Raw genomic sequence first — 25,321 nt, forward strand, 5'->3', positions numbered from 1 at the left:
CTCCCACCTGGGAAGACAGAGCTGGGGACTAAAGGATTAAAGAGGAACCACAAGTAGATAGATATGTTAAACTATTCCCCTTTGGGGGAAATTGGGGAGCAGATGGGAATAGGCCTTATTAATGGTATTTCTTAGCTTTTGCACATGCGGCTAGATCAGTTTCCGTAAAGAAGGCTCTAGGGAGAGATCCTGGACATCTGTTTAAGAACCGCTATTTCCTTTGCCCCGTACACACGTGCTGTGATTGGCCTTTGAGTGTATCCTCTTTAAACCGGTGAAGGTGATTGTCAAGCTGTCCTGCAGAGGCTCACGAGCATGAGTACCAACGTCAGGGCAGACTGTTCAGAACTGGGGCACAACCCCAAACTGGCTGTGAGTTCTATACTGAGATTTCACCATCCAATCATCAAGTGTAAACTCCTCAGGCACTAAAACAGCCTAAACATGGAGTCACAAACAGTCCCTTTGGGTACTCCGGTCTGTCTTGCCACTCAGGTGAGCCTGCCTGTGTGATGGATGGTCCATTACACCAAGAATCACAGCGATATTCAGGTTACTCACAATCCCAAAGGGCTGGTCCCTTACCCAGGTCAATTGCCCCTTAGATCTCACACCAAAGGCAATGCTTGGAGCCAATCCTACTATAAACTATCTAAAGATTTATTATATAGAAAAAGGATATAAGAGTTATTTACGAGGTTAAAGCAGGTAAACGCATACACACACAAGTAAGTTACAATCTTGCATTTCAAAAAGTAATAGACGCTTCTACGATAAGCAAGCTCTACATGTCCTTTAGGGCTAACCCAGGCTAGGCACTGGGGATCTCTTGCTTATGCCTAGAAAAACCTTGTCCCCCAGTGTCCAAGCAGCATAAAGATACAGTTCCCCCCCATCCTCATTTTCCCCCTTCTGCTTTGATCTGCAATCTCAGCTGATGGGAGGAATTCACTTGAAAGGCTCATCTTGGTGGGGTGGGGGGAAGGACAGTAAACAACTAAGTCTTTTGTCCTCTAACATTCCCCTCTAGTTTGTGTGCTGTCAATAGGCCTTCCTTGCTGGCCAGCACTTTACACTAGTTAACATCTCTCTCCTGGCTGGTGATTTGCACAGGGCAGGTCTATGCTACAGCCGGAATCCACGCTCTGAGATCGATCCACCGGCGGTTGATTTAGTGGGTCTAGTAAAGACCTGCCAAATTGACTGCAGATCGCTCTCCAGTCGACCCCTGTACTCTACGCCCGATGAGAAGAATAAGGTAAATCGATGGGAGATTTTCTCCCGTCGACCCCCCACGGTGTAGACCCCGCAGTAACTCGACCTAAGGTACGTCGACTCCAGCTACGTTATTCATGTAGCTGGAGTTGCATAGCATAGGTCGACTTACCGCAGTAGTGTAGACATAGCCACAATTACAAAGGTTTATAAGACAAGTGCTTAGAGACTACCTTACAACAGGGAATACAGAGGTTACAAGTGGGATTAAGGCATGCTGCAATTTACCAGCATTCAATAAAGTCTAAACACATTTTGATCATTCTAATACCTATTTTAACAATACTAACACACAGGTGAGCCAGATAGGGTTGGCATGAGCTGGCACCTAGCCTGGCAGCATCACAGTGATGTACTCCTACATACCTCTCAAAAGCCTGTCTACAAAGTACTCGATCCTATGGGCAGACCTGCTCGTACCTCAAGTGGGACAATCAGGGGTAGTGTTTGAAACAAACAAAACAGCCCTGCACACACTTGGGTGGAGAACCCATGAATTCAGACTGATTTGCAGTGGTCAGTTTGATTGATTTGGACTTGAAGACCTTGTGACAAAGTAGTTTGGCTGTATCTGGGGTGGGGGTGGGAGGGGGGAGTCTGCATACAGTGCTATGGACACTTTCCTGGGAGCCACCTTCAGCTATTATATAAAACTGGAGACTCCCCAAGCAATCCCAGTGGAAAAACGATCATATGGCAGATCAAAATAGGTTCTCAGGCAACACCCATTACTGTGGCTAACTGATGGATGGCTTTGATTCTGCACTGGTCTTTTATCTACATTACCAACAGTTACACACTAGGTGATGCAATAACTTTATCTCGCAGGCCACCATAATATTGCGGTTTAATTATTATTTAATTCTTCACTTTTCTCCCCAGCTCAAACTTTGGGTAGCAAAGACAGTTCAATCTATTATACACCCACCATCGTAGTGTTGCCCTGGTTACAGATGTTTATTGGTACATGCATACTGAAGATTAGAATGGTTATGTAATACGATTAAGCCATGGGTAACATCTCAAGCTGATCCGAAAGCTAACAAGTTTTTATTGATGTTTTAAATAGGCCATCTAAAAGGAGTATTTTAAAGGAGAGATTTTGGTGGAATATCCCTTTACAAGAATTAAAGCTGTAAAACTTCCCACTAAAAAGGGAGTTATTTAGGCAGGGATCTAAAAGGTCAGCCTCCTCCATATCATCACTATTTGTTACTAGCCTTTTCCCCCCCACAACCGGAGCACAAGTTAAAACTTGCATGGAAAAGCTACAGAATGGCTAGAAGGCAAGTTAGTCTGTCCTTTGCAATGGCTCGGTTAATTCTTAAGACAGTCTAGTGGAGTCTTTGGGGTCTCATTTAGCCAATGTTAAAGCTAGAGAAATCAATTTTCCCTCCCTCGAAGAACTCCAGCATGGGACTCCTTTAAAAGGGGAAAAGTTGTTTGCTCGCAAGTCAGAAGAGACAAATCGCCACTAACACAGCCTGCAGCAGAGGGCCTGGACCAAGGATGCTTGAGGATAGCGTAACTTTACCAGCAGCTAAATCAAGCCACATTAAAGTGACTTCACTCCAAGGGGAAGGGGGCGGGGGGGAAAAACACTCCCCAAGTCTGTTTTTAAACCTACCTTTAATCAGCATGTTCACATCCACGTGTCAACGGGATCTGGTTGTAACGTTAAACCACTCAGCTGTAAAGGCAGTTGACCCCCTTTTCCTCCACTTCCTCTCATACTTAGAGAGACTCATATCAGAAAAAGCTTGGAGAAGTGGGAAAACACATAGTGCGAAGAAAAGACTCACCACTGGAGCGCCCCCTCATGGCTGAGTTTGGGGCACGCGCTCTCCTCTCTAGTGCCCCTGCTGACAGCTGCTCCAGGCCCACGGTGGGCTGCCTCTCTCGTGACCCAGCCCTCCATCCAGGTCACCCCCTTCCAGGGTAACAACAATTCAACTCAGAGCCCCAAAACGTCCCTTCTCCCCCTTCTTGGGCTATTCCTCAGCCCATCCTTGAGACTGAGTCTGCAGCCCAAGCCTGGACTCAACGTCCTTATGATGGGCTTCTACACCCCTTCCTCAAGGAGGCAGGGGCACCCAGACCCACCCTCTGCTCTGGGTTCTGGCCCAGCGACCTCGTGTTCAGCAACGAGCCCTGCTCCTTCAGACACGTGGCTGTTTCCCTGGGCCACTTCCTACCATCAAGCCCCCTGCAGCCGGTGCTTAACGCAGCCTCTCCTCTGGTTCCCAGGCCTCGGTCTTCTCCGGAAGTCTCCTAGCTCCTCCTCTCTCCGCTGGAACGCCGACCCCTCAGGGCCACCTCTCTGTGCCTCAACCCACTTCCAGGGCCTGCCACAGGGATTAATTCCAACCCTTTACTCTGCCTTCCCCAGCCCCCCCTCACCCCCCACCCCAGAAAATGAGAACTCCCTGCCTCCTCTGTCCTGGTTTCTCTATCCTGAGTTCCCTCTTGCAACTCCCCTTTCCTTCTTTGAGGGCCCAGCTACTCCCAATAACAAACCTGACACCCTCCAGGGGCAGCAGAGTGGGCTAACTGCGTCCAGACTCTTACTAACCCATTGTTCACCTGTGTGGGGTAGGCCCCCCCATCACATATAGATAGAAGAACACAAAATCAGTAGGCCAGAAACTTATCTGAGCGAAACCACCACCCCTCAGACTCCAAAGGAGTGTTTTCATTGTCTTCTACAGGAGCAGCCTTTTAAAGCCGGACAGGACCATTATGATCAACTAGTCTGACATCCTGCAGAACACTCGGAAAAGGACCCCATACCAATTTTGCTAGAGCTACACAGCTCTCCCAGAGCATGAAGTGACTACACACTACAGCAATGAAACACAGGACAGAAGCATTATGTTAGAATAAACTGCCATGCTAGAAGCGGGGACTGCTTTCAAGTTGTTACCCAGCAACTGCTGAGAGCCAATTAACTTTTTCATAGGCATCACATAAACCAGGGTACTCATTCAAAGTCTGTAACTACTGACTCCTTGGTCAAGATTTCAGAGGTGCGATAAATGCTTTAGCTGGCTTTTTGTATGGCAAAATTCCTTGTGTTGGTGACATCTTATTGCTTTTTGAGACAAAGTTCTGAAGAATATATTTGAAATATCCAGGGATCAGAGCAGCAGCAAAGCTAGATTTCAGAGGAGGTTGGAATGTTCTGGCCTGTAACCTGCCAGAAACCTTCTTAGCTAGAAGTGTGTTTATTAAACATTCAACTTCTTAGAGCAGCTGCTGTTTAATGGAACAACTTTTAACGTACAGCCGTTTGAGGATTTAATCTTCCCAAGCTGGGAGTAGAATAAGTCATTTTTCATGCAGCATTTGATGATGGAACTTATCCACAGCTGGAAAGTGGTCTCTTCCCCAGAGCAGAACTGGAACAGCAAAACGTAAAATAAAAAAATTGAAGCTCTGAAGTGTTTTGTATTAAAGATCTGATCATACTGCTTTAGGGAAGGGGAAAATATCTGAACCCTCTGGTTGAGAAATGCGCTTTTTATAAAACATATTTAAATACTTGCAAGGATTTCATCATCGCACAAATGCTAATCACCGTAACAGTTCCACCTCGCAAGTGAGCCACGGCTGCAATTTTTTTAAATCCAGTAACATCTCATCCTGAACATTTAACAGCCACCCTACTGAGTGGAGACTAATTAAAGGAACTTCACAGCTGAAAAACTAAGGAGGAATTAAATGAGCCTTGCCCGTTACAGAAGTGCTGCATGGGGGCAGGTCATAGGACGAGAGAAAATGCTATCCTACAGCATTGATGACTTTGTGTTTCCCCATTTAGATACGATAGTTGGCTGCTTAAAGTCAGACTGTTTCACAGAGGTGCAATAAGAAAATCTCCTTCCACAGCAGCTACTTTAATGCGAACTCTCAGCTACGGTGCTCATGAGCTCTGCAGGGGCTATGGCACACACATCTCTCGCCTTACTCCTGCAGAGCTGATGGCCTCTGCAGGTGCAGTTAATGGGGCTAGAAAACCTGCAAAGCTTGAAAACTGCAGAGGACAACGTGTTCCCTTGGCCCCAGTCGCTCTGTGTGTGATTCTAAACTCCCTAATTCCAGCCATGGACTGTGTGTGGGGACAGGACGCAGGGACGTACTACAGATTTAGAAAGCAAATCACTCCAAAACAAACCTTGCCCCCAAATACTGCTCAGAGGCACTAGTCTCCTGGGGACTGGATATAGCAGCTATTTCTACACTGCAGTAAGGAGGTGCGATTACACTACACGTATGCGTATGTGAGCTACTTAGAGCAAGCTTGCTAAAAACAGCAGTGAAGCCACGGCAGCACGGGGAGCGGCACAGGTTGGCCACTCGAGTACAAACCTGCCCACAACCCTGGGTGGGTACGCGGGTGGCTAGCCTGTGCTGCCACCGCTTCACTGCTATTGTTAGGGCACTTGCTAGACCAGAGGTGGGCAAACTACAGCCCGCGGGCCACATCCGGCCGGTGGGAACATCCTGCCCAGCCCTTGAGCTCCCCCAGTCCCCCCCCCCGCTGTCCCCCCTCCCCTGCAGCCTCAGATCACTGTGCCACCTGCACTCTGGGCGGTGAGCTCCTGCTGGGCAGCATTGCTCCGGGAGGCGGTCAGGGGACAAGGAGCAGGGGGGTTGGATGGGTCAGGGGTTCTGAGTGGGGCAGTCAGGGGGCGGGAAGTGGGAGGGGGCGGATAGGCGGCAGGGGCCAGGCTGTTTGGGGAGGCACAGCCTTCCCCACCCGGCCCTCCATACAGTTTCGGAACCCCAATGTGGCCCTCAGGCCAAAAAGTTTGCCCACCCCTGTGCTAGACCAAAGCTAGCTCAGGTATACATAGACGAGCTGCAAGCCACCTCCTGACTGCACTGTAGACATACCCAATGTACAGACCTAGTCACTGACTGGGGAATCACTGCTACACGGAGCACTAATGGAACCCAACGCTTTCCCCATAGCAACCCACCCGCCTCTGTTCTTAGAGCGGACGGGTGTGGGTGTGGGTAAGAGAATCTGGAGGACCCAGGTCCCAAGACACATGGGTATCCTGGCCCCACTCAAGTCAATGGTAAACTTGTCATTGACTTCAATGGGGCCAGGATTGCACCCACTGTATAAGAAGTGAGGTCTGACAGGAGCTCTGTTTCCGCTACAGAAATAGAGTTTGCGTTTGAAACACCACAGCTGCTACAGAGCGTCTTGGAGGGAAAGGGGCAGGACAAAAAAAAAAAAAAAACACAGAAGTTTTATCAGAGGAACTAAAACCCCTGATTGCATTTTATTTCAGCCTTTGACAGCCACTGCCATGTCCCACAGGAAGGCAAGAACTACCTGGGCTGCTGGGAACATGCAGGGTTAAGAATTCCAGCTGATCATCTCTGGCAGCTGCAGTGAGGCAGCTAATTGGGAGAGAAACTCTGACAGGCAAACTGATGTTTGACTGCAGGGGAAGCCCCTAAAGGAAGCCTAGAGGGAGGTTCTCACTATGGCATTGTGGAGGGTTTGATTCGGTTTTACTTTTCTGCAACAATATGCAGGTTAAAAACTGCAAGTCTGACTTCCAGGAGACTTTAATCCTGAGGAACCTTCCCATCCCAGAGACAAATGAATAGACCTGGGAAGTTAACAGAATGAGCTATTTGAGATGGGATTGAAAAGTGAAAGTGGAAATCTGTTCCATTTAAAACAGATCTCTAGAACTGTTCAAAAATTACTATCAATTGTTTTTCATGGAGAATTTGAAAAACTCTAATGTTTTCAATATTTCCCATGAAAGTTTGAATTTTGATGAAAAACCCAAAGAAGTTTTGGGGTTTTAAAACCTCTTTTTTCTTTTCCCATTTCTCTCTCTCTCTCACACACACACACCCCTAAACATTTTCAATTAAATAATTTTTCCCATTAAAATTTTGCTCAGAAAAAAATATGCTATTTTTTGTTGAAAAACCTTTGATGGGAAAATTGTAGCCAGCTCTCCTGATCTCAAGCTCTTTATTCAATATATGCCAGATTCTCCCCCTTAAAAGATGGTTTTCCTGAAGGAGCAGCACATGGGCAAGTTGGAGCAGATGTGTGTCAAATTAAGCTTAAAGTTATTAACAACCTTGATTATAACATTGTTACTGCAGTTCCACAACCTTACTGGTTTCTGCGTCTCCACGTCATTACAGCTCATTGTGCCAATCAGTAATAACAATTGACTCTCGAGGATTGTTCTAAACTGAGCAGGAATATGTGGAGAAGTCACAATACATTGACCTAGAAGTATTAAACATAAAAGTGCTCCGACCCGACCCAGGCACTCTGGGTGCTGTTCAACAGTAAACACCAGCAGCTGGGAGGGGAAGGGTCTAGTTTAATAGGCCTAGGTTCGAAGTGGCAAGAATCCGGAAATGGTTCTTCATATACAAGTTCTTATCGAGAGCTCATCACCGCGGCATCAGAGCAACTGTAGTTCCTAATGTCAGGAGGCAAAGATCTATTTCTCTCTTTCACCAGGTCCTGGAGGGAGGGTGTGATATTATTTTTATTGTTTGGCTAAGACTCCTATTGTTCTCTCCTATTGGTTACTCCATGAGTTAATATCCCTCCCATTTATGGGGGGAGGGATAGCTCAGTGGTTTGAGCATTGGCCGGCTAAACCCAGAGGTGTGAGTTCAATCCTTCAGGGGGCTATTTAGGGATCTGGGGCAAAAATCTGTCTGGGGATTGGTCCTGCTTTGACCGGGGGTTGGACTAGATGACCTCCTGAGGTCCCTTCCAACCCTGATATTCTAATAGAGTTTTGCAGGATTTTCAGGTTTCAAAAACTAATGCTTTTCCTTGGGTTAGTGCAAACAAACAAAAACACACTGCTTAAAAAAGCTCAAATGAATTCACCAGCTTCTTCAGAGCAGGCATGGAATGTGCAAGTTTCATGACCTTGACAGCACTACCGTTTTGCTTACGTGGGAAGCGTAATTAACCCAGGCAAATGAAGTGCCAAGATGTAATGATCTCTGAATAATGCCTGTCCACCAATCCATCGATAAAGGGCAACAGATCTGCAGGCAAACGTAGTAAGTGAGGACTGTACAGTGCTTCAGCACAGCGTTTCTCAAATGCAGCCCCCATGGCCGCATGCGGCAGCCTCCCAAGCACGGGCGGAGATTGGGAGAGCAAAGCAGCAGCACTCAGCTATTGCGCCTGAATAGCGGTTATCCAAGGCAGCGAGGCGCACTGCCTCAGTGTTTGCACTGGCACTGCCAGCAGGGAGAAGTGTCCTGCACCACACTGCCTCCTTGGGGGCTCCAGGCAGCGCCTCTGGAGATAGCTGGGGCTGGTGTGCACAGCGCTGGAGGTGGCTGCGGCGTTCGGCCACTGGGGCACTTGCCTAGGCAGCTGCCCTACTCCCGCCCAACCAGGCATGGGGATCCTGGGACTCCAGAGGCAGCCGGTGAGTTCCCGACCCACCTTTCTTGGGACAGACTCTCGCTGAAGGTCCACAGGCAGCAGGGACAGAGAGATGGGTCGGCGTTTCCCCCTACTGGGGCCACGCTCGCTGTAGGTACCACAACAGCTCAATGGCTCCGGGCGGCTGCTGGGCTTGGCAGCTCCCCGGCAGGGTGAGGGGCTCCTGCTCCCCCTTGACACGCTCCGAGCACAAGAATAGGAACAAAGTCCTTGTGCGCTGAATGGGGAGCTCTACATCCTACCATCTTCCTCCCACATAAATACATTGCAATGATTGGGACGTCTCTATGTGCATATTGATTTGTTTTTCCTCAAGTTAATTAAGTATCTTAGGAAAAATCATCAGAGCAGCCACTAGCAAAGAGTTGGTGGCCGCACAATCCCAAGACTGGATATGACCTTCAGAGTTTGTACCACTGAAGAGCGTCCGACTAAGCCATTCACAAGAGCCAAGAAGAGTGTTTTGCTCCGCTTGAACACTTCACTTCTTCACTCTTCTGCTAGGATTGGAGTTCAGGAAGATGCATTTAGCCGAGTATTAGAAGTGTCAACACCTAAAACATTCTAACTGTTCAGAGGTATTTCGTTGTTCTTTATGCAAGTGAAGCTATAAGATGCAACACAAACCGATAAGAATGCCACCAGCACGATCAGTTAACATATCCTAACAACATGCCAGGGGGGTGTTTTACACCTCACTCACTTTAGAGCCATGATCCAAGTATCGTGATCTTTTTAGCTACACAGGAACGGACTAAATCCAAGCAGCCTAATTCAGAAGGCAAGCGCTAGGATTATGAAAAATAGCATTGGAATTTTAACTCACTCGTCCCCACAGAGAAGAGGCAGACTACCCTTTAAGCAAGTAGCATTCCCACTCTGCCCCAAACAGAATATGTACATGGTGTATATAATCATAAACTCCTCCCCCCCCTTCCTGAAATTTGGTTTTCCCAGTAACTCAAAATATCTTGAAGCTCTCGCCAAGGGAACTGTTCCTTGGGCATCCTTGCAGAGCATCCTCTGTCCGAGCCACTAACTCTGCTCCAGAAACTATCAATCCCTTCTCAGATCCTGCTTGGCGCGAATAAGATCTACTTGCCCAGGAGGCCGGGTTTGGAGGTTCACAGGTGGTCTGGGCATTAGGGAGGGCATCTGCATGCACATAGTAGAGTTAATTGGCAATATGTATTTAGACAGATAAAACACAGCCCCAACACATAAGGTACTAAAATCAATACAAGTTAGCTTCAGGGTGAGGAATTCAGCCACAACTCTTAAAACAAAGAGTTTGTGCCCTCCCAGGTCTCTCCTACTGGAGATCTGGACTCAAACAGGCCTCGCGTGAAACACCGGGAACTCTCTCCCTGCTCTCCCAGCACAGTTTTCAGCACCATGGGGAGAGTTGTGGCCATAACAGTGGCCTAACGAGTCCATCTGAATCCCTTGAAAGCCAACAATTTCACGTATAGACGTGATTATAGCCTAGGGTCAAATATGATCCACATGGAGCCGACCAGCATGCACACATTAAAGTGTCTGACTAACCACCCTACCTACTTTAGTTTATCAAGGTGTGTCATGGCCAGTTCCCATACTCTTACGCTATTTGATTCCAGTAACTCAATACTCTGAGGTAGTAATAGTAACGGTGACTTAGTCCAAAGCATTTTCCAGGAGAGTCTATGCATCAAGCAGAAATTGGATGAAGCATCTTTTCATACGAGATTTGCTGACTGCAGTCTCATGCTTTTGAAAACTGAGTTGCCTTTTTTTTTGCCTTCAATTTATTTAGAAAGATACCGGAAAGAAGACTGTACTACACTGAGTATGGGGCAGCTGAGCAGAAGGTAATGGGCTTTAACAATACAAGGAAGAGCTGCATCGCTAACTGCTAAGTACAATTGTATTTTACAGTGAGAGAGTTAAAAAGAAAAAATCCTGCAGATGAAGTAGCTGCAGGAAGAACTGTCCTGAAGTGATTTATATACTGCAGTTCAGCGTGCAGCCAATAGACAATACCCATCACAGGCAGCAAACAGATACTAGGCAGAAGGGCACTGACAGCTGAATTTGCACAGCGAAACCATACAGATACATCAGCCATTGTTTCATGGAACAAATTTTCCATTTCAGAAGCAATATGGTCAGCCACTGTGAGCAACTGAAAGAGTTAAACTGTAGGACACACCTGCTGACTTAACCCAACAGGGATACGTGGAAGTAACTTCCTACCATCCCAACAAGGAGTTAAAAAACAATCCTATCTTTACAAAAAATGGATAACGTATAAGCAGCAGTAATTAATTTTATTGCACATGAGCCAAGCACATGAATCCCAAGGACATCAGATGTTCCACATCCCAAAAACCAATGTTTTGTAGGGCTGTTTTTTAACAAGAGAAAAGTTTGAAGTATCAGCACAGCTTCCACAGCCAAGAAATCGATTGCAGCCTGCACTCAGTTTCATCAGCGAAGATGGTGAACAGGGACGATTATCATGGAACTGTCCTGTAGCAGGGAGCACCTTCTTTCCTTTAACAAGGGCCAACCCCACCAGCTCTGAAGCGCCGATAGCCAAAGGACATTCTGCCCCGCACCATACATCTACTCAATCCATTTTACACTGGCAGATGCCCTGCAGATTCCTACTGACCTCCAAGGAAAACCAAGTTCTTCACTCTAAGTCACCCCACACCTGCTTTTTATGGGACACATGCATGCAGAAATATCCTTCTCCTATAGAAATGTCATATATACGTCTTCTAGGGTTAGAGGTTATGTAGGGAAGGCAGGTGCTGAGCATGAAGCGCAGTCAATGAGTGAGGAGTGCAGGGCACAGAAAAAAGTCCAGGGAAATGGCCTCCAGAAGGATTAAAGAGGAAGGGCCAGATCCTCAGCTGGCGTCCTCTGTTGTAGCTCCATTGACTTTAACTGAGTGAGGGAGAATTACACCATTTGAAGATCTGGCCCAAAGAGCACAGGTACAAATATCTGACCGCACGCTGACGGCAGCTACTTCTATTCACACTTCCTACCAGTTACTTCTTGAAAATGATATTTAATCATGAGTTTAGAGCCCTGACAGGGGCTGCCTGTATTGTGAGTGACCGGGCCTCCGTTGATATTTGACTCCTTGGAGCAAGGTACCGTAAAGCAGGTATAGTTTGTAAAGCTCTCTGGGGCACAAGCTGGCATTTTCTTAGTTTCTTGGCTGTGCAGCGCCTTGTACAATGAGCCCCTGATCCTTGGCATTACAGAACTAGAAGCAGGTTCTCGATGGCTGCCGGATCACATGCTTTCTCCTGGAGAGAGCGTTTGATTTGGCTGTGTAACCAGTGCAAAGTTCCCCTGGCTGGAGTTGTGTCTTTAAGCCCCTACTCTCCAGGGCAAGGACTATTTGTAGGGCTCAGTTTGGCCTAGTGTACAGGGCCATGTACGCCTGTGGCACTATCTGTAGTAGTCAAACAGCTCAGGCCCCTGGGCGTCTGTGGGAAACCGACTGCTCCAGCACATAAAGACAAGGCCAGGTGGAGTCACACATGTTCTGTCTCAGAACTGCTCTCCACGCCAGCTTAGCAGAATCTTGGCTTACCAGTGGGCTCATCGGCGTTCACATGTTTCCTGACGCTAGCCCCCATGAGACTGGAGAGCCAGTGCAGGCCCATCACAGGGAAGCTATTTGTGAGCAGGGATTTTAATCTTCACTCACAGGGTTGCTGTCTGGAGAACTTTTAAAGTAACTCCATTCATTTTACTTCTCTGCCCTCTATCCCTCCTCCACCCTGGCCCCCCCATCTCCTCTGTCCCCTGTCTAGTCTGCCTTGGGAAGAGAGCCATCGCTGACTTGGAAAACCATTGAGACGGACCTGAATGTCAGCTAAAGGCAGCGTGGCTTGCGGGGAGTTGGTGTTGAGAGGTAGGACATACTCTTCCTTACCACAGGGCTAAGCAAGCTACCTCCATGGCCCCTACGCAGGGCTCAAGGGGGTACATGGGAGACGACACCCTGTCCCCTTCCAACAGCAGAGGAGCAATAACACGCATCTCCCTGGCTTGGGTATACTACATCCCCCACAGCTTCCTCTCCTCCCCCTCGGCTGCTGTGGTGAAGAGAGGGGAGCTCTTTCCTTTAACTGCTGCCCTAATGTAACAAGGAACCTCAGACATGCCAGAGATAGAGACATGATGCTCCCGTCCCAGAGAACAAGGGACTGCATGCAGTACCTGAATTCTGTTCCTTGTGTGTCAGTACAGAGCTTGTGCTCTTAAGAGCACAATGGTTTGGGGCTCTAATGGAGATTTCTGACAAATCCAGGGGTAGCACAACCCCAACGTTCGAGATGTACCTATTATCTACCTCGCTTGCTTTGTCTGCTGTGATGCCAACGCTGCACTGAAGAGGCTCTGTGAAGAATTCTTATCCTCTCCTTGGCCTGGTTATCACAGAGCACACAATAGAGAAGTCAGTCTCTTAAGTGATCTGAAGGAAACCTGACAGCATCTGTGCCTCTCTGGGAGCTATCAGGACATACCAGGGGCCAGATTAGCTCAGACGGTAACACAATAGAAAGCCCTTTGTGACCTTCAGAAGTTCTACTTTTGCAGTGAAATTTTCCTCCTGCCTGCACTAAGAGCCAGCCCAGCGCAATTTCCTGAGTAAATCTGTCTTGCATTTGCATTTTATGAACAAATGAGGAACGTGTTGCATGCAAGACCTACAGTTACTTCTCTCCTACCAAGGCTGGTTATTCCCCTTTTTAAAACTGCTCTAGTTCACTGACTTCCAAACTAGTGATTCGGGAAGGCAGGCTGAAGGCATTAGTTGCACAGCACTTCACTCAGCCTCCGCTGCTGCTTTGTTTTGTCCCTCACGCTGGAGCCCTGTCACACGTCTAAGAGGCTCCCGTCCCACGTTTGGACCTTGGCAGGTCGAGAGCTGTGTTTACGTTAATGTGAAACACTTTAATTCTTTTCACAGCTGGCTTTTGCAGAGAAATACACCCAAACATTTATCTTTGGCACAATCCCATCCCACCCACCACCAGCAAAATGTCCCTTCTCATTACTGCACAGATCCGCAGGCAGGAACAGGAGGCGGCCTATTAACATTTTATTTTTGACTGTACACTTTTTAATTAAGTGCTCCGCATATGGATCAAGCCCTCATTGAGCTAGAGTGATGGACAGAATTAAAAGTTAACGTTAGTCACGATGAGCACATGCCTCATTAGCTCCTAAGTTCAAAGGTGAACCAGAAATCTGCAGTGCAAGTTTTAAGCATTTACAAGTGATGTGCATTTTAAGTTGAGCTGGACCAAACATTAGAAAATAATATTGCCGTGACTGACTGGGAGAAAGACAAGACTGGACCAGATTCCCCAATGGATCTTTTCAAATTCTAACTTCCATGAAGATCCCAAAAGAATTTGAGCTGGTTTTAAGAAGGCATACGGCCCAGCCTCCACTTCTACATCTACAATTAAGCACCAGTCCTGACATCTGATCTACACAGGTAAACCTTTATGCCCTTGTGGAGCCCCACAGACCTCCACTGTCATAAAGGTCCACCCACCCAGATCAGATTGCAAGATCAGGGCCTCAGATTATAGCTACTCGATTTCCTGGCACAGTAAATTGGATGACTAAATGTTAAGCCATGCACCCACAGCTAGTGCAAAACTGTGTTTGCAAAGAGATGTAACTCTACTTTTCCAAGGTCAGGTGCTGTGCCCGTGTAAATGCATGTTTTCAGAAGTATGAACTTCACCTCACCTGCAGACTAGGGTTCTGGCTTTCCCTGTTCAAAAGAGAAAACAAACTGACCCCTAAAGGAAGTAAGCTGCTACTCCATGTCCCGGCTCCCAGTCCCTGACACATGGCAGGAATTTGTATGATCACATGATGCTGAGCAGCAGAGCTGGGTGTGAAATGGTTTTTCTGTCCCACAAACATTTGAGATTTCCAAAGTTCTCCCATTCTGGTTGAAAAACCACAGAGGAAGAGAGACACCCACCGCAGAACAGCCTGGTGGCTTGAGGCACTCACTGGGATGCGGGAGACCCAGCTTCAAGGCCCTTCTCCAACCGGTTTGGAGCAGGAACTGGAAGCAGATTCCGAACAGGGACTTGAACCTAAGCCTCTCACATGCCGGTGAGTCCTCTAACCACCAGGCTCTGGAGGCATCTCGCTTGATATTCCATCCTGGAATTGAGAAATGTTTCCTGAGGAGAGTTTCATCAAAACGGACCCTTTCCCTCAAAGAGAGTTTTGGTTTCAACACATTTCTGACTAACCGACTTCTTGTCAGAAAAATACAAAACTGACCAGCTCTGAGAGGAAAAGGGGACTGGGGCACAAACATCCCAAACCTTGAGACGGAAGGAAAAACACCCTGTTCTCCAAATATTTGTTTATCAAGGTCTCAGTTAGGCCCAAACATTGGATTATTCTTCCACCAGAATTCGTTACTGTAGAAGAATTTAATCATAAACCTAGTTGTCATACTCAGCTATTGGGGATGGGAAAATACCCCTACCCAGACGGAGCAGCAGGAGGCAAAGACACAGATGATATTCAGTGGGCTTCACGTCAGGCCCCATTACTGCCCCTAATAGGAGTACCCGATTACTGTAGCTAAAAAAATTATTATTTTTTTTTTTTTAAAGGTGGCAGCTATCCTTTCTCAGGAGACTAGAAAGGAAAATCCATCGACGTTAATTGCAATGGGGAAAAAATAGATTTCCCTGATGAACTTAATGGATTTTTGTGCACTTGTAAGAAGAAAGGTGCTAATTAAGTCACAGCCTCTTAATGTACCCAAGTGATATATGCTGCAACAAACTGAACATTTCTACAAGTCATCTGCAGATTCTTGAAGTTCCAGAATTCCCTCCCAACTCCAAAACATGCTAATGAAACTTGAAGGCAATTATGGGGGGGGCGGGGGGAATTAGAAGGAACCATCACCACTTGCCTCCTGTTTTAAAGCAGACTTTGGAGGAGGCCTCACTACTCAACCTAAATTCAGAGGATGCATCTTCTTTTGTGTGTCTGTCAAACATATTTTTAATCAAAATTCTGCAAAACTAACCATCTGGAGAAGCAAACAGAGGACTAAACCAACTTCCCCTTTCTATTTCTACCTGCTCAACTGCACCAGTTCTAGCAGCAAAAAGAATTGGGTTCTTTGTATGCAAGCACACTTCCTTGTTGCAATATTAAAGTATATTAAGAATTGTTCCACCCCAGAGGCATCCAAACATTCTTCAAAATGATGTTTCCAATTTTTGCAGCATTACATAAACAACATAATTTGTGTTGCAAAAGTAATTGTAGTACCATTTTAATTAGTCTGTATGATCACTAACATTTCTCCAGTATACCACTAAATTACTAGTTTTGAGACAACTCTGAATGATTGGAGTTTGGTTTCTTTTATTTCTCACTTGCAGTCAATAAAGACACATTTTGAGTAGCTACATGGAGCGAATTATGATAGAAACAAGACAGAATGTAGCATCGGAATGATTTGCAACTTTAGAATGTATTACGGGTTTCACTTCCGTTTGGAGGGCAGCAAAGGAGTGGGGGAAGGAAAGGGTGGGTTTTAAAGGCAGATATTTCTCTCTAATTAAATCCTACGGTGCCTTCTCTGGCTTATGTTTCGAACCAAGTGTTGAGTTTGAAAACTGAAGCCAAAATGAGAAAGCTGAATTGTCAGACAAGTGAATATTTTATTTCCAAACTTCAGTCTAAATAAAATACTTGGTGAACACATCTCAGCCAGCCTAATTATAGAGTCAGATAAAGTCACAAAGAAATACAAAAATTGCTGCATGTGAGATAAGCCTCCAACAGTAAATAAGGCACTTTGTTGTTTTTAAAAGAATCAAGATTCTTCTTTCCAAAATCCTTCCCAATTGCTAGGTACATTCAAAAGGCCGCAAGCAGTAACAGGAGCAAGTTATTTCACATCCACGTGTAAGTGAGAGTCCCACTGCCCGGCTCTTCACCTCTAGGGCAGTGGTTTGACTCTTGCCTGGATCAGCAGACACAGAAACATGGCTCCATGTTGGCTGGCAACAAAACAGCTGTTAGCAAGTCCAGTTCCTATAGGACACATGCCTTCATTCCAGAGCCACCGGCACTCCTGTTAGCAGTCTCAGCAGAGGTGCCAAGGATTGAATGGGCCATGGGAACCAACAGTTCCCTTCGAGCCAGAATTGAGGCACGTTAGCTAAACAGATGTGGAGAAAGAAAGACTGCCACTGCCCAGGCCATATGAGTTCTTGGGATAAACAGAGACTTTGTTCTCCAGGGCTTTCAAACCAGCCCTTTTTCCCCAGCACCAGGTGTTTTGTTTTATTTAATTGAAAAGGAATGAAGATCTTACTCTCAAGTTTCTATAGTAAGAAGGCAATTTCCGTAAAGCCTGATTACAGGTTAGTTCTACAAAAGTACCTGTTTTTTCCATCTCCACACAGTTATTTGTGCTATGGTAGGGCCAATAAAGGGGCAGGGACTCATTGTCCTCAGCAAGGCACAGACACCTTTGCCTTGCTTGAGGTGAGCAGGCGATCGATCATTAGAAGAGAAGCTTGGCTTCACTAGCAGAACCCATCCCACCGGAAAACCCTTGGCCAAAATTTTCAAAAAGAAGACCCTAAACTTAGATGCCTAAATACACCTGCCATTAGCCAAAAAAAAAATTTTTTTTTAAATAAAATTAAAAAAAAAAGGAGCCTAATGTCAGCCACTTGCAGATCAGAGCTCCCAGGCTGCAGTCTACTGCTACCTCCATCAATGCGCTTGACGTTACCACTATCAAAACATTCAGTTAGGAATCCCCAGAAGGCAATGCCACTGACCATTAAAGGCCATACAGGATTGTCTCACTTGGTCAATAAACCAATGGAAAGCTCATTTCCCCCCCCCACCCCACCCGCATCTCTGCTCTACATGGTGCTCACAGCATGGAAAGAAATCCATTTTAGAACTTTGTAAGAAGCAGAGGGAACTCAAAGTACTAAAAAAAAAAAAAAAAGCCACACTCAAGGCCACATTAAAGCTTTCATACCTTTCAGGGACGACAGATCATTATGACACTCAAAGAGTTCCATCTGTATCTTTTCTTCGCTTATACATAAGCGTTGCATGCTGAACTTTGTTCATCTCCGGCAGCTCCAAACACATCCCTAGTCCCCCAGTGACAACTACATTTTCCAATATTTCTATTTCTCAACATACATTGAGTGTTATCATTAGGTCATAAGACTCTATGGGCCAAGTTCTGTTCTTAGATACAGCATGTATGCAAGACTCCTACTTGCCAGGGCCGGCTCCACGCACTAGCCCACCAAGCTTGTGCTTGGGGCGGCACCTGGAGGGGGGCGGCACGGCGCTCCAGCCCCCGGGGAGAGCGGGGCCACGGCCAGGCTCGCCGCCCTCCCCCCGGCGCTCTGGCCACCCTCCCCCCCGGCGCCCTCCCCCCGGCCGCCGGGGAGAGAGCAGGGCCCCCACCGGGGCTCGCCCCCCCCCCCCCGGGCGCCGGGCCGCCCCCCCCCCCCCCTGCGGGGGGGGGCGGCCGGAGGCTTTTTTGCCCTGCTACTGGCTAATGAAAGATGCATTCTTAACAGGGGCGGCTCCAGGCACCAGCGCACCAACCGCGTGCCTGGGGCGGGAAGCCGCGGGGGGAGGCCTGCCGGTCACCGTGAGGGCGGCAGTCAGGCTGCCTTCGGCGGCATGCCTGCGGGAGGTCCGCCAGTCCCACGGCTTCGGCGGCGAGTACGCCGAAGCCGCGGGACCGGCAGACCTCCCGCAGGCATGCTGCTGAATCCGCGTTACCAGTGGACATCCCACAGGCGCGCCGCCAAAGCTGCCTCACTGCCGTGCTTAGGCAGCAAAATACATAGAGCCGCCCTTGATTCTTAAGAACATAAGAACGGCCAGACTGGGTCAGACCAAAGGTCCATCAAGCCCAGTATCCTGTCCTCTGACAGTGGCCAATGGCAGGTGCCCCAAAGGGAATGAACAGAGAGGTAAATCATCAAGTGATCCATCCCCTGTTTGCCAGAAGCTGGGATTGGGTGACAGAATTCAATACTTCTATCTGAAGGGAGAAGTTGCTCAATAACTACACGGCTGCTACTCTGAAACCTGTCTTTAAGGTACATGTGAGAGAGACCAGCAATTAGTGTGGAATTCATGGTATCTTAATCATTCAAATGACTACCAGTCAGTCTCTCCAAACTTAATATAGAAAGTCACAGTAATTAATAAGCTAATTATTGTAGATGCCCCAGAAAGAAAGCAGGACACAAACGAACGCCTATTTAAGCAGGTACAGGCAGGAGAAAGCAGTTTAGAAATGGGAAACACATACTTCAGTCAAGTTTCCTGAAGTCTCCTAAACAATGGAATAAAAATAGTTGGGAAAATTATTAAACCTGACTTGAATTTGTATTGAATAAATGGAAACTCTTAAAACCTCAACAGCAGTTTATTGTAAGGCACCTAGACCTACGAGAAAGGAAACAGAACTAAATGGAAACTCGTTCTGGCATGGACATCTCACATACGAGAAAGCTATTCCTAAGGGCACAAGGGATAGAGATCCCGACTGGAAGGCCTACGACAATGACAAAGTAATAAGTGACAAACGACAGATTCCAAACGACAGATCAGACACTTATATAAAATCAAGTATTTTATTTCATCTAAGACAGGATTGATTTCTAAAACAAAGTGCTTAGACACAGCAATAGAGAGACGCAGGGCCACTTCTTGTAGCCAAGTCAGAATAAAGAACTGAGTTCTCCACATTTTAGCCCTTAATCACAGCAACCGCTCAGCAGCTGTGCTGATGGAAAGGATGGGTTTGTGGTGAAGACTCTGGACTAGGAATCAGGAGATCTAGATTAAACTCCTGATTCTGCCTCAACTCTATTTGACCTTGGACAAGTCACTGAATTCCTCTGGGTCTCAGTTCCCCATCTGTAAGAGGGGTATAACAATCCTTCCTTTCTCCAACCCTGCGTTTGTCTTGTCGGCTAAGACTGCCAACTCTTTGGGACAGGGTTTTCTACTCCAGGCCGCTAGCACAATGAAGCCCGAATGCATGTCCACCGACAAGATGAGACCCAGATAGAATACGATAGACGTGAACTGCCCTTCAGTTCTCAGCTACTGCAGGAGATTCTTTATGAAGTTAAAGAACTTCACAGAGTCAAAGTTGTTGCTTGATACTAAAACAATACAATATGGAATAATTTCAGAATATGAAAGGCCTCTCACCAATGAGAATTGCATTATGGATAGTTTCTTCCATTTAGAAATAATGCATTTATTAAAAAGAACAGGAGTACTTGTGGCATCTTAGAGACTAACAAATTTATTTGAGCATAAGCTTTCGTGGGCTACAACCCACTTCATCCGATGCATAGAATGGAACATATAGTAAGAAATATACATACATACAGAGAACATGAAAAGGTGGAAGTAGCCAATACTGTGTATCCTAGGACACCTGACTGGAGGAGGAGCCAAATATGAACAAAACCCCCAGTGTTAGGCACTGTCCTAGCCTCCTGAAACAAGATGACCAATTTGGCACCAGATTGACAGGTAAGAGGGTGGGAATGATCAAGATTTAATACAGATCAATTCTGGGGGGAAAGGGACTGGCCCCTATGATTCCAGGCCTGGGATCCTCAGTTCTTTCTTCCTGCCATGGGAGAAATTATAACCCCTCCTGGAGTTTTCTGTGGACGATCAGTGGTCTAAAGGCAGATGGCACATCAAGTTATTCTATGCCTTCAATCTCAAACCTAAAAATATTCTACATAGATTGTGTCTCTTTAAACTTAGTGTACATGGTGGAAGAGGTTTTGACTCTGATAAAGATTAGTTCCACTGCTACTAAGTTTCAGCAGTTTAATCATTAAGTTTAATTCTACTACCTCCGAGAAGATTTATCATCCACAGATCTCAAAACACTTTACCAAGGGACATAAAAACTAAAATCCCATAGAAGTTTAATGATTTGGGAAGCAATCTGGGGGCAGGCACTGCCTATTTTATGTTTATGCTGCGCCCTGCCAAGTGAAGCCTGTGATCTGTTTGGAGTCTCTAAGTACTACTCGAATACAAGACAATGATTTCTGCATGCTCGTAACTTGAAATATCTCAGGGGGTGGCTTATTAAGGCAAGGAGGAGCCTTTACAGACCGGGGTGGGATTTTCAAGAATGTCTAAGTGACTTAGGAGGTTAAATCCTATTGAGTCAACAGGATTAATAGGCAGCAGGTTTAAAACAAATACAAGGAAGTTCTTCTTCACGCAGCGCACAGTCAACTTGTGGAACTCCTTGCCTGAGGAGGTTGTGAAGGCTAGGACTAGAACAGCGTTTAAAAGAGAACTGGATAAATTCATGGAGGTTAAGTCCATTAATGGCTATTAGCCAGGATGGGTAAGGAATGGTGTCCCTAGCCTCTGTTTGTCAGAGGATGGAGGTGGACGGCTGGAGAGAGATCACTGGATCATTACCTGTTAGGTTCACTCCCTCTGGGGCACCTGGCATTTACCACTGTCGGCAGACAGGATACTGGGCTGGATGGACCTTTGGTCTGACCTGGTACGGCCGTTCTTATGTTATGTTCTTATGACTTGTGCATCTGCATTACTTATGTGAAGAAAAACCCATGGCACCAAGTCTCAGAGCCCAGGGGCTAGAAATAACAGTGTCAACGTTCCCACTTGGGCTGGAGCCTGAGCTCTGTGATACACCCCCTTCGCTGGATTTTAGAGCACCAGGGCTGCAGCCCGAGCAGTAACGTCACCCAGCCCCAGCCTGAGTCAATTGAGCCAGGCTCCGAGACTCAGAGCTGCAAACGCAGTGCAGTGCAGACATCCCCCAGATGTTTTGGAGGTCCCACCTAAGAGTTTGTAGGGTGGGGGGAGGGTTTGTTTGCAACATTTGAAGGTCAGTTGCGGTGCGTTTGCAACTCTGAGACAGTCTTTTTATGTACCCTGTTGGCTAACCCCACACTGTATGTTACAACCATACAGCTTAAACCTTGGAGCAAGTGCTCAGTTACAGGTTTGGTCAATACTTCCAAATGGCTCCAAAAGAGACTATAAAACCTTAAAATTTGTCTGCTGCTGAGCATCACAGGTAGGAATCAGGATGCAACAAAGCACTAGACGTTACATAGCAGGAAAGAGATTCTGCATTAACGGCGGATCGATGGTCCAAGCTGACTCTTTTCTATTCGATTTTGACTCTCAATTATGTTATAATTCGATGGACACTTTTGACCAGGCTACTGCTCACAGCAGAAACACTAACATTCCGTGGGTAGCACAGGGGCTTAGCCAGTGGTGTAGTGGTGCAAAATGAAGTGGGTAAATGAACCTAACCTAAACTCCATGTTCCCCAAATGAGAAATGGGTAAACTCGACCTCGCTGCTGGGTATAACACAGGCCAGGGGGGGGGGGGGGGGGGGTGAGGGAGAAGCACTTGCTGCAAGGCTAGGGTGACCAGACAGCAAGTGTGAAAAATCTGGACAGAGGTGGGGGGGGGGGTAATAGGAGCCTATATAAGAAAAAGCCCCAAATATCAGGACTCTCCCTATAAAATCAGGACATCTGGTCACCCTATGCAAGGCTAAGCCACAAAACACGCCACCGGAGTAACCTGATGAGTGACTCTAAAATCAAGTACAAATCCTCAGAGCGAAGGCTACAGATCCCTGGCGAGACACTGACCTTGACTCCCACCACTACGACTTTCTGGCACGCAGAGAAAAGCAGGCACGAAGGCTACGTCAGCCCGGGCCTTTAGTCTGAGCTCTGAGTTTCTTTGGTTTTGCTAGTTTAAGACAGACAGACCCGTCACATAAGTGGCAGATGTTATGCACCTCTGAGTGAAAGGCAGCATGATTTAGGCTCTTACAAGTAGATTTTATTGGGAATGATCTCCAGAACCCTGGCATCTCGGAGAGTTTCTGCAGTGATCCCATCAAGTGTATTTGGACACTAGAACTAGGCTTACTGCAGTATTTTGCAACCTTTGTTATAGTCCAGAAATGGGCCATAATAAAACCGCTCCTCTAAAACTCCCTGGCTTCCAGGGGTGTTGTAGAGACAGGTGTCAGATTGGGTTCAAATCTCGAGACAGTGATCTCATGCCTCGAGTTTTGTTTCTGTGTCACTTCCAAAGTCTGATGGAGCTCGTTTTCCAGTTCTGATGCAAATGAAGTCTGCCAAGACTATCTGTTCTTGTGAGATTTCATTCCACAGAGCCTTCAGTCTCATGCAAAATGGCTGATCTTGAGAGAAAGCCACCAGTTAAAATGGATATTTGGGGACAAGATTTCAGTGCCATTAAAAATATAAATCACAGCCCTGATTGGACTTCAAACAAGTCTCCAACCTGATGCAGATCTGAACCAAACTGCCTCAGCCAATACCTAGTTACATTGTATGTGCATGTATGATACTTAAATGTATTTAAGTATTTCCCTGCAAAAAGATCAAAAATAAAGTGACAACTGCCAGCCACCAAGTATAAAATCAGGCTAAACCGATTTCATGTAATAAGGACACATCATAAATCCCTGAACACAAAAAATCCCCAGCATTATCAAAACATGGAGAGTTCGGATTATAACAACCCTAGAGTTAAAGGGGGGTGTTCGTTGGTTTGTTATAAAGCCTTATTTTCCAAGCAGTTTAACTCAGCCCTTCAAGTGCTTCAGGGCTGCATAGTTAACAAGAATCCCAAAACTAGACAGCTGATAGCTAGTTCACAATGAGCCACACGTTTGGATAGTAGGTTATGTACATAAAAAGTGAGTTTACCTATCTCCACTGCTTTCCTTGGACCTCACTTGTATTTCAAGTGATGAAACATGACTAGCACTCAGTTTAAAAGCATTGACCAATCCCTTAGATATTAAGTGGGGAGGGGGGGAAATGACTAAGCTACTTCACTGTGACTGTACCTTCTGCATAAATTTTGACTGGATTCCTGATTCCATCATCCACCCACAACCCACACCCCTTTCAATAACAATATTCCTGAAGTGGTAATTTACATGCTAGGCTGGAATAGCTCCAAGAGCAAAGCCACCCCTTTATCCAATACATATTCTGCATTAATAGCCACCTGACTGTAGAGGGGAGAGACTTGTTGGGGGGGGGATGTCTGGGGAAAAGGACATCGGCCGAGATATCATTTACTTAGACTGTAAGTCTCTTTGCACATTGCCTAACACGGGAGCTCCTGTCACGGACTAGGATCTCACTAGGTGTAACAACAATAACGATAAACACCTGCTGTAAGTCCACTAGCAGGGGTAGCAATAGCCACCTAGTGCAAGTCTGTTCTCCACCCAGCACACACTCCTCAGCAGCAGTCAGCCTCAGGTCAATGTGCTTGCATTGGATGGAGGTGTAGGCAACACCCACTCTCAGTGCTGCAGAGTCCCCTCCTATCCTGTCTGAGTAAAGCTACAGCTGAGACCAGAGTTACTGCAGCACGCTGGGGAAACTCACTTTTAATTAAGTCATCAATGAAAGTTATTAACAAAAAGGAACAACCAAGCACCCCACACCACCCCCAACAGACAGAAATAACCTAAAAGGGAAGCAGAGGGTTTGGGCTGACACACTGTCACTGCACTTCCCCACCAGTCACACCATCCGCCCGCACTTCCTGGCTTTTGTCAGTATCTGTCAGTACCTTAAAGCTACTTAACCAGAGGGGGCTCTCGGTTTTGTTTTTCCCAGCCTTGTCTTATATGCTCTGCACACATCTCATGAAGGGAAGCCCTGGCCACTCCGAGAGCCCGGGGCATAAGCCACCAGGCAGGGAGCTGCTCTGGCTTCACATCAGCACAATGAAAACCTGAGCACTAGGCTCCCCCAGGGCTTTTCCCAGCCACATTTGAGAACTTCAAAGATGCACTATAAGAGGCCCAGAGATTCCCCTGTTTGCAACACCCACAGCACAGCATGGCAGGGATCGCACACACTCAGGCCTGTGTGGCAGGGGACTCCTTCCGACACATACACACAACAAGCTGAAATGCAATACAGGTGAAGCACCTACCTTGACACTGGAATCCTTGCTTCCCAAACCCCCTGCAAAGGGAAAGACACACACAATTAGCATCCCCAGTGCATCAACCCACACACTAACCCGCCCCACCCCTTCTCCCTGGGTTGAGCCTCCCCAGTGAGACCTCTCAGATCCTCCCATCTCGAGCTGGAAGCAGAGTGACAGCAGCTGGCAACCTGTTCCCAACCAGCTGCTGCCCTGCAGGGACATTCAAACGCACCCCTGGGGAGACAGGCTGGGAAGTGCCCAGCAGCTGGTTCAATGCTGCAGAAACAACCCTGGGGAAAGGCTAGGTGCACCAGGAAAGCGGGGGGTGGGGGAGAGGTGTGGGGAGAGGAGAGGCTCTAGTTTAACAGTCTTGCTCCCCGGCTACAGGGGGTGAATTTACCAGCTGATAGCGCGGGGGGGGGGTGCACACAAGGGAGTGCCCAGTAAAATCTAGGTACTTGCTGTT

The 25,321-nt window shown here is 46.9% G+C and overlaps 1 protein-coding gene across 2 annotated transcripts in view; it reads right to left on the reverse strand.

The window, feature by feature from the left end:
* Nucleotides 1–25,321, reverse strand: part of PRKCB (protein kinase C beta) — a 227,428-nt gene that overhangs the window by 201,871 nt on the left and 236 nt on the right. For both annotated transcript variants that reach the window (XM_026650793.1, XM_026650794.2), the window contains exon 2: nucleotides 24,859–24,890. In XM_026650793.1, the coding sequence (XP_026506578.1) occupies nucleotides 24,859–24,890 (32 nt within the window). The remainder of the gene's footprint in view (nucleotides 1–24,858; nucleotides 24,891–25,321) is intronic.

The sequence above is a fragment of the Terrapene carolina genome, unplaced genomic scaffold (genome assembly GCF_002925995.2).
Source record: "Terrapene carolina triunguis isolate 2854851 unplaced genomic scaffold, T_m_triunguis-2.0 Scaffold93, whole genome shotgun sequence".
In the NCBI taxonomy this organism is placed as follows: Eukaryota; Metazoa; Chordata; order Testudines; family Emydidae; genus Terrapene; species Terrapene triunguis.